This window comes from Neltuma alba, unplaced genomic scaffold (assembly GCF_004799145.2).
Source record: "Neltuma alba isolate B1F8T4 unplaced genomic scaffold, ASM479914v2 tig00004598_pilon, whole genome shotgun sequence".
NCBI classification, from domain to species: domain Eukaryota; kingdom Viridiplantae; phylum Streptophyta; class Magnoliopsida; order Fabales; family Fabaceae; genus Neltuma; species Neltuma alba.
Genome location: NW_021633781.1, coordinates 1 through 17,506, shown reverse-complemented (window position 1 = coordinate 17,506; position 17,506 = coordinate 1). Strand labels below are relative to the sequence as shown.

Genomic DNA, 17,506 nt, shown 5'->3' with positions numbered 1-17,506 from the left:
TTTTCCAGAATGCACTCAAGCATTTCGAGAATCCACGATGGATCACAAATATTGCAGATTGATCATAAGATATAATAAACGTAACCTTATTGGCCGAAAATTGTAGCCTAAATATGTCATACCATAATCATTTGTAGATTCTCCACATAAGCGGCATTTTGATAGCTAGTATCCAAGCTTTCAAGGTCCTGGCGATCAACAGATACATAAAATTCTTGGATTGTCTAGTCACCTACCATCACCAGGCATTCAGTCAAAACCTCAGCAATCACCCATAAAAGACGATGCAATAAAAGGGATAAAAAACGCACACAAACGAAGGTAGGAGTCACACAGCAACCTAAGATAAGAATTTCCGAAACTACAGGTTTATGATGTTAATGGAATTAATACATTTTTCACAGAAGGTCGAGTTAAGCTGAATGACAATCTTGGAAAAAAAAAAAAAAACTTCGTCAACTGAAAATACGAATTGAGCTACAAGATTAAAATTATAAGTTACATTCATCAAGGTCCTAAGAATCCTGCTTAATGTTGAGTCCCTTCAGTTTTGATTCCAATTCATCATGATCAGCACCGTCCTCTTCAGTTTCGTCATCAACGTCATTGTCTTCTCCTTCCGGATCATTTTCATCCAAGGGACCAAGCATATGGGGGCAATTTTTAAATATATTTTTCAGCTCATCAATCCCTTCGTCAGATATGAAGTTGGCATCGATATTAAGCAACTTGAATCCAGCTTTCCGCACAACAGCTTGGGCCAATAGCCTAGCTCCCGACCTTCTGATGGCATTAGTGCTCAAATCGACTTCATTTAGTTGGCCATGACCCTCTTCCAGTGCCTTGCTAATCAAAATTGCACCTTCATCCTTTAGCTCATTCTCAGACAGATTTAACTTGGTAAGGAATTGTTTGGAGGCTATGCAGGCAGCCAATGAAGCAGCACCTTTAGCACTAATATCGTTTCCAGATATTTCCAGAATCTCTAGTGATGGAGCAGATTCTTTGAGAGCAATAGCGATTGCTTCTGCCCCCTCATCCTCTAAGTTCAAATAACTGAGGTATATCTCGGTCAGATCTGCAAATGCAGGTATAACTTTACCCAGGGCAACTCCAGCTTCTACACCAAACATGTTGTCCCGCAAATCGAGCTTCCTCAAATGTGTACAAGTCCCAAGGGCTTCTGCTAGGGCAATACCACCATCAGAGCCTACTCTGGTAGATGAACAACGAAAATCCTCCATAGCTGGAGAACGTTTCAGAATACCAGCTATAGCAATGGCCCCTGCATCTCCAGTCATGTTGTTATGAAAATGAAGAACCCGGAGCTTCTCAGTGGAAGGAATCAGTTCACAAACTGCTTTTGCAGCTTCCTCTGATATACCGTCATTCATCAAATATAGCTCCTCCAAGTTAGTTTGTGAACTTAGGAGTGACCCAAATGCCCTAACCCCCTTTTCACCCATGGCATTATTTGACAGATTGAGAGACTTTAAAGCACAACCTTCCAGCACTGATGAAAATATAGTCATCACTTCAAGAGCTTCTGCTTCAGGTCTTCCAGCAATAAAATCTGATAGATCAACTTCTGTCAATTGATGCTTAATTGATGATAGGATGGGTTCAGCAACACAAGCAGCATCCAAGCCAAAACTTCGATTGCTAAAGCATATCTTTGTATATGAATTTGGTTCTCTCAGGGGTTTCAGAAGTTCTGCAGCTTCCTCTCCATCAATAAAGGCTCTGCGCCCTCCGGATATATCAAAAACAGTATCAGCAGTCACGGTAACCTTTCCATCTATGGATTCTCCATCTTCCTTCATGCGAGGGCCTCTTTTCAATACCTCCAACATAAGCTTACTTGATTCTTTAGCATAAATTTGCACAGCAGAACTCCCATCACCGTCAGGCTCCTTCTCAAAATGTTGGTTAGCCATGGTGAACACTGTTTCCTCAATTTTCTTTGCATCCTCCTCAGCCTCTTCTCTGCTAAGCAGTCCATACTTTCGAGAGAAAATGGATGGAGTTGTCAGATTTTTGGTCATTCGCTCTACAAGCATTAACCTGGTACTCTGGCTAGGGGGCCATAATTTGATTGAAAATGAGCGATGCTGGTATGTCTGTTCTGTGGAATCCATACCAAAGCAACCTGTAACAACCATGACAGTAACATTAGATGCCTCTGCCAAAATTAAACACATAAGATGTCAGGTGCTAATTATTAGCTGGCAACTTAAAAAGAAAAAAAAAACAGAGATACCAATTACTACTTACTAGAAGACACCAGGAGGATAACAAATTGTTCATGAAAAAAGGTCAACGATACAATGTATAGATTGTAGTAAACCAATAAGATAATTGTAGAAATAGCTGCCACAACAATGGCAAAGGGGATTGATTTGACCAGGGGAGTAAGAGACCCTACTGATCAGAAACAACACATCACAGTAGATTATATAACCAAAAAGCTTTTGATATGGCTCGACTTGTAAACAAACTTATTATCATAAACCCAGATTGAAAGAACAGGTGGCACATAAATATAAGCTCTCAGTTGAAAATTTAAGGAAGTATAATATGCTTACTATGACATATTACTTCAAATTTATGATACTAATTTACACATAAATTTTTTAAAAAAAAAAGTCCGAAAACATCGGTTTGCACAAGTCGATAAGATGGTACGAAAGCAACAAAAATTTAATCTCGGCAGATTAATCAAGATTAATAGTTAAACACATATCACAGACCATAAACACTTTAATACGATAGACCAAATAATATGAATCCTGTGAGGCACAGGGCTTACAGTACTCCTCCAGCACAAAAGTTTTATTTCAGCATCTAAAGCCATGGTTTTTACCGATTATTACAACTCGAAAAATAATGGAAACACTAAAGACTGGTTAGATCAAATCCAAAGAAACCTGACCCCTAGGAGGACAAGTGAAGGAGAGAAATAAAAGAGCTTAAAGCAAGACCCAGGAGTCGAGACATGAAGCATTAACAACGAAGAATGTCCAGAAATAGATAAACAACGAAGAATATCCAGAAATAGAGCGAACAAAGAGAGGGATAAAAGAAGTGGTACCTGAGAGTGGTGAGTCAAATTCGATCAAAGAGATCCGAAGAAAACCCTAGAGCGAGGCTAAGGAAGAATCAGTAAAAAATGGGAACAGAGGAGCAGCTGGATTCCAGGGGATTTTGACCCCCCGCTTGGATGGGAAGAAAAGTTGGGGGGAAAGAAAATGAGAGGAAAGAAAATGAAGAGAAGAGAAAACTGAAAGGAAAATTTTATCATTCTTTTTGTTTGGATGGGTGAGAGAAAACAGAGAAGAAAGAAAATGTATAAAGATTAGAATGACTAAAATATCCTTATTATAATTAATTGGCAAAGAACCTAAATAATTATAATGTTTGTTTACACTTTATAATTGATTTCAGTATAGTTTATTAGTAATTAGAATTTGATAAGAAACAAAGCTTTGGTCATGGATGCGGTGATAACTGATAAGTTATTCTCTCCTCTCTATTAATTCTGATTTGGACCCAGCGAGCCAGGTATTGATATTAGATATTCTGATATAAGAGTATACAGTTATCCGCTTTTTGATGTCCTCCAGTCTCATTTCCTAGTTTTATTTATCAATTATGACATGCCTTTCGGTTATCAGGCGCTGTTGGTCAAAAAGGGCAAAAGGTTATAAAATTTTTTTTACATCTTTCCAAAACTTCTGCAGAATTCTCTGTTCCTCTATTTTGTGTCTAGCAAATGTGTTTTTTTTTTTTTTAGGGATGGGGCATGGCTTGTTAGCCCACCGATACACCCCTTCTTGGTCAGGTTTACAGACTCATATCTACTCAAGGTCGGTTTCAAGTTTCAGTCTTTGCAGAAGTTCGATTGGGTGAAGGGAAAACCAGTTTTGGAGACATAAAGCAGGAAGAAGGTCTGAGACAGAGGACAAACAGGTAAATCTTCGCCACAAGTTCATTGCAGATCCCTACCCAAGATCAGAAAAATAAAATGGAGCAGAAGACAATGATACCTGAAGAAGATGCAGCCGACTAGATGAATGTGATTACTGGAGCAGCGACGGTGAGAGCTTTTTGGCGCAGGAGAGAAGACGAACGATGAGAGCTTGGCGGGAGGGGTAACGTGGAAATGAACCGAAGCGGTGAAAATCTCTCCACTTGTGGAGAGAAATTTTGAGAGGAAAATGGGGTATGGGACCCACCATATTTTTCCCCCCACTTTTCTTTTCTCTCCTATTTTCTTTTTCATCCAAGCAAGGGAAAAGTTCCTTCCTCTCCCATTTTCTATCCCACTTTTCCTTCCTCTCTCATTTTCACTCAATCCAAGTTCGAAATTTTGGATGCGATCCGTTCGCGGCCTTAGTGCGTTAGTGGAAACGGAGGGCAGACAAATCACGAAAAAATATAACAGTAGCACTCTTTCCCCGAGGGGAGGTTTTTTTTTCCCCCAGAATATCTAAATACTATCATGTTGTCTAACGGCATACTGCATGCTATCTTTCTTTCTATTCTCCCCCCCCCCCCAAAGTATTACCTATATATTGAGATTATATATTATATAACTATTTTAAAAAAATCATACATTTATCACTTATTAATAGCACAGCTGATGAGTTGATGTTTTGAACTATATACAATACACAGTAAATTACAATAATTTGAGTAAAGAACTATTATCGAAAAAATATGATATTTCAAATTGATATTATAGGGGGAAATAGTTTTGAACTATTTTTATAAAAACTAATGATGCCAAGATTAACTAACCTATGAGGTTTAAGAAAACATTTAAAATTAATTAAAAATAATAAATATATAAGAAATGAAATTTCTTTTCCAAATATATAACCTTATTTATAAGGGGTAAATAAGAGAGAGAAAGTATAAAAGAGAATGCAACTTGTGAACCTTTTAATTAATTAATGCAATGCATAAAATTAATTAGGGACAAAAATAGTAAAAACATGTTAAGTGTTTAAACAACCCCATGTGAAATCTTATAAAAAAGACTTAATGCAATTCAAATTTCAAGTCCTTATAAAAAAGACGGAAAGGAGTAGTAATAATGAGAATTAAAACAACATACCAGCAAAAGTTGATATAGTTGGTAATAAATAAGCTCATAAGTCACAAGATTGTGGGTTCAAATCCCGCTGCCTGTTTGGAGACTTTATTGATGAGTCTAGAGATATGCATTGATGCTAATGAGTTTCTGGGACCCAATTCATCTAAATTTTTTTTACTAAAAAAAAAAGAATGAGAACACCTTTTTATAATCAATATCTTTGTTCTTATAATTTATAGTTTTATTTTTGTGATGTTTAAGGTTTTTAAACATTAAAAAAAACACCAAACTACATCATTATTGGGTGCCGGCGACCTAGTGGGGTAATGTTCTTATGATGTACAATTTTGATCCTCTAGAATAAAAGATCAACATATTTAGTATGACTTTGGAATATAAAAAAAATATATATGTAAGTTCCTTGTATGCTTGATATTATTTGAAACTGATGCATTGATTATGCCTGGTGACTATAATAAATCGTTACACTAATTTTTCTTCCGCAAAGTTGCTGTCAAGTTATTATACTCATTGGGATGCTTATTGCTTTTTTACTGGTATATCTACAATTTTCCTGGGAGGGGCCACTCCAGGGGCATGGTTGGCCAAAGAAAATGAGTATCTGGTGTCCACTATGTCAAAGGGGATTGTTTTTAATAAAATAATACTCATAAGTAATTAAAAAAAAAAAGTAAATGTACAGTCCTCGTCGTTTTTAATAATATATTGGTTATCTGAGATGAATTTTTCAGATTAATTTATAGGAACCTGTGTTTCAGTAATGTTTGTGAGAAAACTCGGATTAATTTAGGAATAAAAAATTGAGGGAGGCAGAATAAAATTGCTTTACTGCATCGGGGGAATGTGAAAGATGATGATTACAAGCACCTTGTGGGAGTGACCTGAATTCCAAGTAATCATCAACAAATCAGCCCCCCCAGTCATGAGGGCTCGCAACCCCCTCCAATCAAAAGAAAATGACTCCTTAAAATAATTAGAGAGAAAGATAAAGGACTCAGTGAGCACCGGCCCGGAATTCAACTTGGGCCTCGGCCTGGATTATCGTCCCCAACTATAAAAAAAAAAAGACAATTTTGTCTGGATAAGTACAAACATCTATCTATTAGAGATAATTATATTCAAAACACTATCGGATACTAAATATGAACACTTTTTCAACTAAAAGAAAAGAACAATTAGCTATGCTGGAAGAAATAAAATTTTATTCATATATTTACTTTGTACACCTCCGTGACTCATCAAGGTTCCTTTTTGTTCAACTCAAGCACTTAACTTGCTGATGTTTGAGATGACAATATGATCTTCAAAAAACAGTTCTCAAGGTGATTACGAGGTAAGACTTTAATGATAATTTTGTCCTCATTTACATAAGTGCGTTTTTAAGTACTTATTCTAAAGAGTTCAAAATGTCTGTTTTATTATTATTATTTTTTTAATGGCCAACCGTCAACTTTGATTATATTCGTACATGCACTTGGCCCCCGCCCCATGACAGTGGGTGTCTACTGTCTACGTTCTAGTTTACATTTTATGTTCAAGGCACCTCCACTGGATTTGAATCGTTTTCGACAAGGATACGTGTAATATAATTAATTATTAAATACTAATATGGTTGCAAATATATCATCTAATTATCTAATCTAATTATTGCTCATGAACGACACCGACACTTTGCCAGCTGGAATGCGGTGGACACATGTATGCCGCTCGGAAGCCGCCGAAGAGCAATAATTTGGGATAATCCCACAACCCTCATTGCGAAAATAATAACACTATATTATTCTCTTTAGTTTTAAACGTAAAAATTAAATAGCTGATTTATATAAAGAAAATTAAAATATCTCTTAAGGGACACTTTTATCAATTAACTCCTGTGGATATGTAGTGATTCGTAAGTGGATGTGTGTTGTAATATTAGTTTCCGAATCGATTAATAATCAGGGACTTGTATTCATATTTTCTATATGCATAATTACTCACAGATAATGGGTTCAGGTCTGAGGAAAGCCTCATCACAATGATGTTAAAATTAGGAGTAAGTTGGGAGGTTGTGATCGATGTTGCTGTTGCACCAACTTTTGATGACAAACGTAATTCCTATTAAAATAAATAAATAAATAAAGCTCACGTGTCATTTTTTGTGTAACGCTTGTGAAAACGAAAGTTGACAGTCCCTGAATTGATTTCATAAACTTCAACTTATTTATTGGAAGTTGTTGGATTGAGATTAATCTCAATCTTGATGTGGCATTGCTTCGCAAAATTATGAGAAGACCATCCTGGCATTTATTTTTCAAAAAAAGTTAAGTTGCATCAAGTAAACCAATCAGATTACAGAAAGCTTGAAGATTGAATAGTGTAATAAAATTCATGAGTTGCGCCAACATTAGCTTTTACATAAGCATGAAAGGATGAAGTTGGTAAATTGATATTGACGAGTGGGTTTAGAACTTCAGATGTTGAATTTGAACGGTTTCAAGGTTGATAAACCAGTAATAAGCTAACAGCAGAAAGGACGAATGCAAAAATCCATCGAGAAAACCACGTCAAGAATTTTCTTTTGGACGTAAATAAACAAAAAAGTTGGACTAATATATTAAGCAATAAATCCTTATATTCTCATGAAAGCTTTATCTCCAAGTTTTGAATGTCGTCGCTTGGCGTGTCCAGCAATATGCAGTTGTTTATAATCTAATCATTGGCACATTAAATTCTGTAAAAATTCTTGCATTAATTTATAAATAGAAACAGAGAGGAACATATATGGATTTATAAACATTAAAAGCATATTCTTGGCATAAAAATCCTACGTTACTATGGGTACATCTTTATAATAACAGATAAAAAGGAGAGAGAGGCATGATAAGCTCAGCGGTCCAATAGGGGGCAAAAGAAAAAAGGAAAGTAAAACGCAGAATCATGAGGCAGGAAGAAGCGCATTTACAAACAGAGATAGTAGCTGTGAACATTTCTATGAAAAACAAAAAACGCAAACTTTAAAAAGTGTATTATTGCAGGTCCCTTACTCATAATCCACTGTAGTGGGGCCTGACTTGTGCCGCAATCCATTCAGGATTCGCTATCCTCTTGCGTTCCTTGTATTTACCCACCACAAATGACGCAGCATCTAGCACACAAGCACAAACACAGATATTTTACCACACGCCAGTTCATTCTGGAGTTATTAACATGGAAGCTACGAGGTTTGAATTTACTTCACGTTTTGCTGCATCAATCACAGTAGCTAAGAAAAAGCATTCAAAGAAATCAAGGGGAAAATGGGCTTTTCTTCTGTTGGATTTTAGCAAGACTTGGAAGAAAATGAGTGGGACCCGGTAGTCTAGATAGCTTTCTTTCACACCTACCTGAAGTATATGGCAGCGGGGGGATAAATTCTGTCTTCACGTAAAGCGTAGAGAGAGAAAAAGGGCAAGAAACCCATGATGCACTTTCGTCGTGTTAATATTTATTAGAAAAAATTGTGAAAAAGTCTCGAACCAACACAATATTTTGGAGAAAAGACCAAACTTGCAGCGCAGAACATGAGAATTTTTTCCCCTATTTATTAATTAACATAAAGCTATTCCTTTAACTCGGAGGGACCAGTTAAATCAGACAATGGCCAGCGCTGAGGGAGAAGATGATGTTCCTCGATTCAGGTCGCCATCTTCGCGCCTTACCCTTATGTAGCAGAAGAGACCACCAGCTCTATGTTAGAGTCATCCCTTCAAAACTTGTGAGTTTCGTGTCTCTTTTTGATGTATTACTGCGTTTGAGGGCTTGGGCTCAGTCTGTGCCTTAGTTTCCTGCTTTGATTTTGGATTTCGATTTGTTGTTTTGTTTTCTTCTTCTGGCTAAATTTTGCGTGGTCGGTCTTTCTTGTTTCTGATTTTCGTTTTGATTTAGTTGGTCAAGCTAAGTGCTCTCTTTCATCCTTCTCTTCTCCCTTTCTTTCATTATCCGGGGACGGGAGGAGTATGACTGTTTGCTATGGAGCTGTCAATATCTATCATATATTAATGGGAATCAAGCTTTGTGGCTCAATAGCTGAGATTTGCTGTATTCTGGCACTATTTTGGAAGTGAGGACAAGAGGAAGAAGAAGGAAGTAAAGTTGGTACTCACAGATCTGGGAATGATTAACTGACAAAAGATCAATGTAGCCTGAAGTTGTGTAGGAAAATTAAGTTTATAGTCCATTTTTGGATATGGCCACATGCTTTTCTATCTAAAGAATTTGTTATGCCTTTGAAGTAGATGCTGAATTGGAAAGGATTTTTCCAGATGTTGCTTCATGGTATGACATAGGAGACTATGTTGTTTTAATCATTCTGGGCGCCTCATTAAAAATAAACCTACCAAACTATTTGCTGCATCTAATAAAACTTCTAATTACTTGGGAAACCCATATCTAAGTACCCCTGATGAGAATTCTTCGACAAAGGCATTCATACACGATATGATGGTATTTTGTTTTGGGATGTAGGTAACCGTCCGATGATTCAAAATGCTAGAGCAATTTTTCTGTGGCCGAATTGATAGATAGTTATGGATAGACTAAAATTCAGTTATCATTCTTTCCATTTATTCATTACGAAAATAACTATTTTTTTCAAGTTACTGATTATTGAACATCCTAAGAATTATCAAGTTTATCTTTGGTTTGATCTTTCCAGGTGCTTTGATAGATTGCATATTTCAGCACTTTGAATATCCTATTGATGATTATTCGTTGCTCTGTAGGTTGGATATGGGGACTCTGGCGCTTGAATCTGAAGATGTAAGGTCAGATATATACCTTTCACTGGGGCTCAAAGAATTGGACAAAGGAGTTGTGGGAATTCCACGGGTTTTATCACTTGTTGCTTCACTTCTAGAGCGATCAGTTCAGCGAAATGAAATGCTATTGGAGGCAAAGCAAGTAAAAGATGTAGTTACAGTATTTCATGGTCTAAGAGCACCTAGTCTGAGTATTTCTAAGTATATCGACCGTATCTTCAAGTACTCAGGCTGCAGCCCATCCTGCTTTGTTGTTGCACAAATTTATGTGGATAGATTCCTTCAATGCACTGAAGTTAAGCTTACTTCACTCAATGTGCATCGGCTTCTGATAACTAGCATTATGCTAGCAGCAAAATTTATGGATGATGCGTATGTTCTTGCTGACAGATTCTCTCCTTAACTTGCTGTGATTGTTTTCATTACTTATTTTTTATAGCAGAAATTTTGGTGCTTTTCTAACTACAAAAGATAGGTAACTCCAAGTCATTCAGGAGTAACAAATAAAGAAGTCTGTGGTAGTTTTTGTTTATCTATATGACAGTTTTTGTTGAATTGGGTTCTGATACAGAGATTATTTTTACGTATAGCTTCTTTCTTTGTTTTTTCAAGTAGTTGAAGTAGTGCTTGCTTGACATGGTTGTGCAGATTCTTCAACAATGCCTACTATGCAAAAGTCGGAGGAATAAGCACAAGTGAGTTGAATAGGTTGGAGATGAACTTCCTCTTTAGCATAGATTTTAGACTTCAGATTAGTGAAGAGTCATTTGGGAAATATTGTGTGCAATTGGAGATGGAAGCTGCAGAGGCACTCCAGATTGAGCGGCCAATGCAGGCTTGTCGAATCAAAGAAAGCTGGTCAACCAAAGATGACTCCACTTGTGCTTCGACAATCGCAAGATGAAATTGTTGAAGATAAGCTGTTCCAATTCCTCGATTGCCCCAGACAGAATCAAAAATTGTGTTGTAATATTAAAAAATGGATTGATTGCTAGTTAAAGGCCATTGGTGATTTAATATAATTATTCGTAGTAACAATGTGGTGTTTGTTTATGATTTCCTCTCTCTTCTCTCTCCTGGTTTATTGTTTATCGCTCCCACCTGTACACTTGTAGGTCTAGCCATATAGTGTTGAACATCCCAAGTTTTTCCCTTGTTTCAGACTTCAACTTCCAGTCAGCACCTAGCACAAAAAATTTGTGAGGCATGAGTACTGGAAGGTGACACGGATTTTTTTTTGGATTACTCCATCCGGTATCCCAGGAAAATAGGCGTCTTTCAGCCGTGACAACGTCCCCAGACTAATCCGGATTCGGGGGCTTGCAAGGATCCATACGGACGGCGCCCCCTGGCCCCTTAGAGTGCTACGTTCCCACGTCTCGAACCCGAGATCCGTGGTTAAGCTAAGACGACCGGCCAGTCGACCTAACCCCGCGGGGTTGAAGGTGACACGGATTTTGACACCTCTGTTGGGAGCAAGGAAAAACCCAGAAGCTGTACTTCTTTCAACCTGGAGACATAAATCTGAGTTGCGTAATGTTCATTAGGGTCTCGCTTGCATTCATCAAATTCTCCTTCAGATTATATTTCTTATTTATTTCGACAGAGATTTATTTTGTAACCTCGACGTTAAGTTTTTTAATGGAAGGCACAAATATTTAATCTTACGCTAAAATTTGTTTCAAAATTTCCAATACTAGCAAACTCTGCTCTGCATAATACGTAATTTTGAAGAGGATAGAATAAAGATTACCTCCAATCCTCTGGCGACATCTGACCTAGGTCTTAATTTCAAATGTAATTCTGAATAATGCTTTAATCATCTAGGGACACCCGTATATTTTAAACTAAATCTAAATATAAAGTGGGACCAGACATGGGAGAAATGCATTCAAACAAATTTATAATTTTACGTCTCCTTGATTACAAGCCAAGTTTAGCACAGGCATTGGCTATCGCCCAATTCTGTTTATAATAGCTTGATTTGTGCCCTATTCATGCAGGGAATTAACACAAGAAACCCATTGGGCAACTGAACGAATTGTGAATTGTCAAATAAAAGCTTTTCATTACTTGTGACCGCGGCCAGAACCATTAACCAGCATTCTTTTGCTATTAGAATGATGCTAGCTGTTTTTGTTACGGTCAGATGTAAGTCCAGAAACGGCATTAAAGAATGGTGGGATTAGTATCCTATTCTATGTAACAGAATGTTCCTACGACTACGCAATTTATCTTCCCTGCATCACAAGCTCATTGACTACAAATGACCTAGTGATTCCTATCAAAACAATTACAGCTATGTACAATTTTCCTTTTTCTGAGTTGTTTTGTAACTCAAACCAAATCATGATTCTCCTAGTGTAGGTTTCGTAAGCAAACTTCTGCAAAATTCGCGTATATCTGGGACGATGCGACGTATAAGGCGGCAATACCTGCATATTTCAATAACAAGACGAAAAACATATGAATTTAGTTTAAATTCTTAAATAATATAGCTTTACCATGCTAAAAAGGATCGCAGGACCATTTTCCCAGGAAAAAAAGGGGCAAAGAACAGAACATTCAACTCGCTCAACGAAGCATACCATGGTTTGGCACGTAGCTTGTCAAATTGCTCCAACAAAAACAATATACATGCTTGTCTCAATGACATAGCATTGAATGCCTCTGATAACTCGTACATAAGGGAAACATTTTCTTCGGAAATATCCTGGGAACAAATGATGAACAATGGGATTATAACATGTTCATAGAATAATTTGAAAAATAGAGGAAAAATCAACTATAAAACTATACTCTTTCCCTACCTGAGCAATTGCACATTCACAATGCCGCTTAAGACCATCCAGGAGATACTGATCGGCAGCTCTAAGGAGATCCGGAGCGATATCCAAATTGACATCTACGGTTCCTGTGTAAATAAATCTAGAAGCGCCCAAAGAAAATCAAGTCATGTACAGCACAACATCTATCAGATAAAGCAATAAAAAAAATGAAAAATCCATCAAAGAAAGGGACAGAGAATCAAACCTCATCATCAACTCAAAGACATCCCATTTAATGTTGGGAATCTGTATATCTTTGGCTTCCTTTTCCTACATTACATATTCCAAGAATGTCAAAGCGGTTATTGACGCTTAAACCCCTCAGATTCATAATAGCTATTCTACCAAGTAATGTCGGCACCGTTGAATCTAGTCAGACAAGTAAAATAATAAAAAGCAGCATAGATGCTTTAGATTAAAATTACAAAGCATAGGTTCCAGCCTAACTTTCAAGTGACTAGTTACAAAGATGGAAGTAATTACAACAGACCTACTGTTTTGCGCACAATAATTGATAAGAAAGAAGGAAAGAGTTTCCCAGTAAAGCAAGTCAGCGACCCAAAATACTTTTAATAAAATAATAATAAAAAGAAAACAGATTATTAACATTAATCAATGCCTACCCGGTAACCACCATCAAACATTGCTCGAAAAGCATCAGAGGAAGCAAGTAAACAGATTCGGTGAGCATAGAACCGTTTGCCTGATAAACAAGGAATCAAAACATCATGGGCACATATTTCAAAATTAATTATGTGCGGGGAAAATATTCAGGGACAACCTGTCTACCTTCAACTAAAAACGTGACATCTGAAAGTGTAGGATTGTTTACATATTGCTCGCCTAAGTATACCTGAAACAAAAACCAGTAAAAATTAGAGTGAATCAAGAGAAAACAGTACACAAGATAATCCTCGTAAGATTATTCACTTTTCAAATCGGTCTCCTTAAAGAAACCAAAAGTCACCCAAATTTCATCCAATCTGTTAGGATTATTTTTTTATAAACTTGGGAAAATACATGAAAAAAGGAAGGGGTGCTTTTGTGGGTCAGAGCTTTGACTTCCTATTTTGGCGAAAGAAGTAGAAAATAGGGTGGCTGTAGGGAGACTAAGGTCAAAGGCTACAATGGGTTGTTTTGGAGAGTGTGAAAGTCATATCTGGGGCCTATAAATTGTCCCATTTGGATTCAGCCAGGGGGGAGAGAGATTTGGAATTGAACTTGGCCCTTGGGGGAAGGAGAGAGCCAACCTCTCGAAAGATTGGCAACCTTGTTCTGTTTTAGAGTGTGGTATCATTGTGTTGTGGTCTGTGTTTTGAGTGTGTGGCTGCTAGTTAATTGTGTTCGTGTATGTGAGTGTGAGAGTGTGATCTGTGTGACTTAAATCACCCTACATCTTGTAATCTGGCATATTATATAGTAATATTATAATCAGTTTCAGTCATTCCAGTCTTTGTTATCTATTTCTAGATTTTAAGTCCTGTTATATTAGAGGGTCCTATCACAATCAAAATGATTTTTCATTGAAATTTGTTTTCCTAAGGTAAGTAGAGCAAATTTTCATACGATATGAACAATTTTCATCACGTCTATGATCCTTACATAAGCACAAAGGATCAATGAATAAATAAAAGTAAAAGTAGATCAATACAGGGTTAAGCCAAAACAACATAGCTTTTTCTTCTTCTTTTTTCCCGGCTCAAGTAACATTTCTCCTCCAAAACAACATTCATTTTTACAATCACTTCATAAAATTTGACTTAGCGCATTTTGAAAAAAAATGCCATCACGATTAACCAATGTCAATCGTCATGTCGATGGCCAATAGACTCTTATTTACTAACACTAAAATTTAAAAAAAAAAAGAAAAAAAAACCTTTAGAAGACTAATTTAAGAAACAATAAATGACTTTTTTAGTGACTAAATGTCTAAATATATTATTTCCTGCAACTGCCACAGAGTATTTAAAAATAGTATTGCCAATGTATCGTCATTTTATTGATAAAAGTTAGAAATAAAAACCTGGTAACAAAAACATGAAAATTATATTTTTTTTTCTCCTTGTCCAACTTGATGAAATGGGGTAAGCAAATGAGATATGTAGTTTACCTGGGGAATCGGGGACAGAGGGGCAACATCAAAGGGAGAGACAGATGTGGTTCTGACGGCCAACGAGTGAAGTGCCATTGACGCATCACGTTTCTGTTTGAGGTTTGTAGATTCTAGAAGATCCAGCAGGAACTCAAGTCCTGCAAAATTCAGTAGCACAATAACTAAATATACTTTAGAATCCAAGCAAAAATGATGCACACACCACAAATGAATCATTTTTTACCATTGTTGTCAACAAAAATGGATTTACGATCATCAGGGGAACATAAATGAGCAAGAGCTAGAGCCACACGTCTTTGAACAACCTTTTCTCCGAAACGCATAAGATACAATAGCTGTTTCAGTACCTGCTAGAGAAAAAGAAATGGATGAGTCCTGTCCAATGTTGTCAACATTAAAAAAAAATTAAATAAAATAAAAGTAAAAAAATAAAAGCTAGATTATAATAAAATATGCATCTTTAATTTAAACAAACAAAAGAAATCGATAATTTGCAATAAAAACTCACTTGTCCATGCATTTTCTCCTCTAATCTTTTCATTGTCTTTCCTACACACTCTTTAGTAGGCTGCAAGTCACACGAGACTTGTCAGGCACCCATATTGATAAACCAAAGAGAAGGATTTCTCTATCAATATACCTTCACAAACAACAAATTTATCATCCTGAAAAGGTTCCATGTAAACCCATTAATTTCATGTTAATGAAAAATAAGTGAACATACTTGAACTTTGAAATCTCCATCCTGTAGTTTTTGAACACCACCAACCTTAACAATATCCGCAACATTGTCCTGTTAAGAAAAAGTTGGATGTTTATGAAAGGGAACATGCAGATGCAGTGATGGTTCAGTAAAGAAGAAAGCAACTGACTTCACCTCATTATCAGCAAGACCATATAGAGCAAAGGCTGCATTATGTTGGAGAGGCCCATTCTTGGAGCAAAGAAGATTGAGTAGAAGCTCTATACCACCATTATAAGCAATACCGGCTTGATTGTGTATGTCCTAAACGAAGCATCATAAAAAGCAAAAAGGAATATGAAAGAAATGGCTAGTGATAAATCTTACAAATAAGTTTATATTGCGCCCTTGATTATGTCATCTTTAAAATTAAAACTAAAGTTAAAATATACAAATATATAAAAAAGAAAATATACACTTTATAATAGCTTAAACCCTTTAAAGCCCAAGATTAGGCAGCAAATTGCCCAATGTAGTAATAATCACCTGAGCCAATCTCCCCAGAGCAAAAGCCGACATTTCCCGAAGCTGTGCATCTGGAGACTTAAGCATGTCGATCAGTGGCTGGATAGCCCCTCTTTGAGCAATATGAACCTGCATGAAAAACAAACATATGTGGCTACAGGGTATGACAGAAAAGCACGGAGGACACAACAAGAGCATTTTCTAAAACCATCCAAACGGTTTTTTTTTTTTTTTTTTTGCACTATCTAAATGCAACACAAAATTCAATCCACCTTGCAATCAGAATCTGTTGCAGCGAATTGACCAATCAAAAGAGCTGCTTCTCTTTGACTCTCAGAACAGCAAGATCTGCCATTAAAATTTTGAACTTGAGAAAAGTATTTTATAAAATATTAAGGTAGAGAGCTTGAAGGACAAATCAGAATTCCAGAGTAACGTTACCTAAGCAATCCAATTACAGGTTGTAGAGCACCAGCTAGAAGAACTTCCTCTTTATGTTTGGAGAAGAATGGACCAGATTTCCAATCACGCCAACCTACAAAGCACCTAATTCAGCTGGCTCTAGAAAAATTATAGCATGGGAAAATTAAACAAATGAAAGATATGAATAAAACTTATGTTAGAGCCTAACTGCTTCGGAATGTATTGCAGCATCCTCTCTGATCTAAGCATTAGTATAAGAGTAGGCAGCGCATTGCATCCAACAATCTGCAATTAGTGATTCATATCATCAACTACAGCAAAACAATCTACAAGAGAAACCAAGTAGATATGCAAAGTTTTTCACCTGGTTTTTGTTCTCGTCATTTTTAAATGCAAGGGTGCGTAAGGCCCCTGCAGCTGCCCTTTTTACCTTTGCGTCATCAAATTCAAGCAATTCAACGAGAGGAGGGATCCCACCTTCCATCCTGAACGTACAGTCAACCTCTGAGAGAGGGAATAAAATATTTATAGAAATTATGTTTCGAAGGCGTGGAGAATAGGATACCTCACACTAGTTTTAATGCTGCTATTTTCGTGCGCAAGGTTTGTGATGGCATCAGCTGCTCTCCTTATAAGGCCAGTAAGTGCCCGTGAATTACCACAGGTCTTGTGCCTCTTTAACATGTCCAAAAGATAGGGTAAAGCTCCAGCATCGACAATGAGTTGTTGAAGCTCTGGCTGCTCGAGATGAAGTCCAAAAGAAATCAATTCCAAGTTAAAAGACATTTGATGATTTGGGCCAAAAGATAAAATAAAATAAAAGATATTTGATGATTTCATAAAACATTGAAAGCAGATAAAAAATGGCTTCAAACCAACATCGTCATCTGCACTAGAACAACTATTGTAAAAATAAAGTGGATTGACGGATGAGTAGGAGAAAGTAAATATTTACTACAGCCTGCACAGATATTCATTAGTATCAGAGCAAACGACAACGAATGGAGAAGTTCATAATCGAAGCCAAAGGTTTAAGCA

The 17,506-nt window shown here is 36.7% G+C and overlaps 2 protein-coding genes and 1 pseudogene across 3 annotated transcripts; 1 reads left to right on the top strand and 2 right to left on the bottom strand.

The window, feature by feature from the left end:
• Positions 1-437: 437 nt before the first annotated feature.
• On the bottom strand, positions 438-3,300 carry LOC114745295 (RAN GTPase-activating protein 1). 2 transcript variants are annotated; one of them, XM_028933449.1, is made up of 2 exons: positions 3,092-3,300; positions 438-2,149 (listed from the first exon to the last, which is right to left on the bottom strand). In XM_028933449.1, exon 2 carries the CDS (start codon positions 2,136-2,138, stop codon positions 516-518), a length of 1,623 nt encoding a protein of 540 aa, XP_028789282.1. In that variant the 5' UTR covers positions 2,139-2,149; positions 3,092-3,300; the 3' UTR covers positions 438-515. The 2 variants fall into 2 exon arrangements, with proteins under 2 accessions (XP_028789282.1, XP_028789280.1); XM_028933447.1 differs by having other exon boundaries at positions 438-2,182; positions 3,092-3,222.
• Positions 3,301-8,558: 5,258 nt separating this feature from the next.
• Positions 8,559-11,564, top strand: LOC114745291 (cyclin-P3-1). Its single transcript, XM_028933445.1, has 4 exons — positions 8,559-8,855; positions 9,862-10,269; positions 10,546-11,117; positions 11,343-11,564. The coding sequence occupies exons 1-3, from the start codon at positions 8,830-8,832 to the stop codon at positions 10,799-10,801; spliced, it is 690 nt and encodes a 229-aa protein (XP_028789278.1). The 5' UTR covers positions 8,559-8,829; the 3' UTR covers positions 10,802-11,117; positions 11,343-11,564.
• Positions 11,565-11,938: 374 nt separating this feature from the next.
• On the bottom strand, positions 11,939-17,206 carry LOC114745294 (ARM REPEAT PROTEIN INTERACTING WITH ABF2-like; annotated as a pseudogene).
• Between the last annotated feature and the right edge of the window lie 300 nt (positions 17,207-17,506).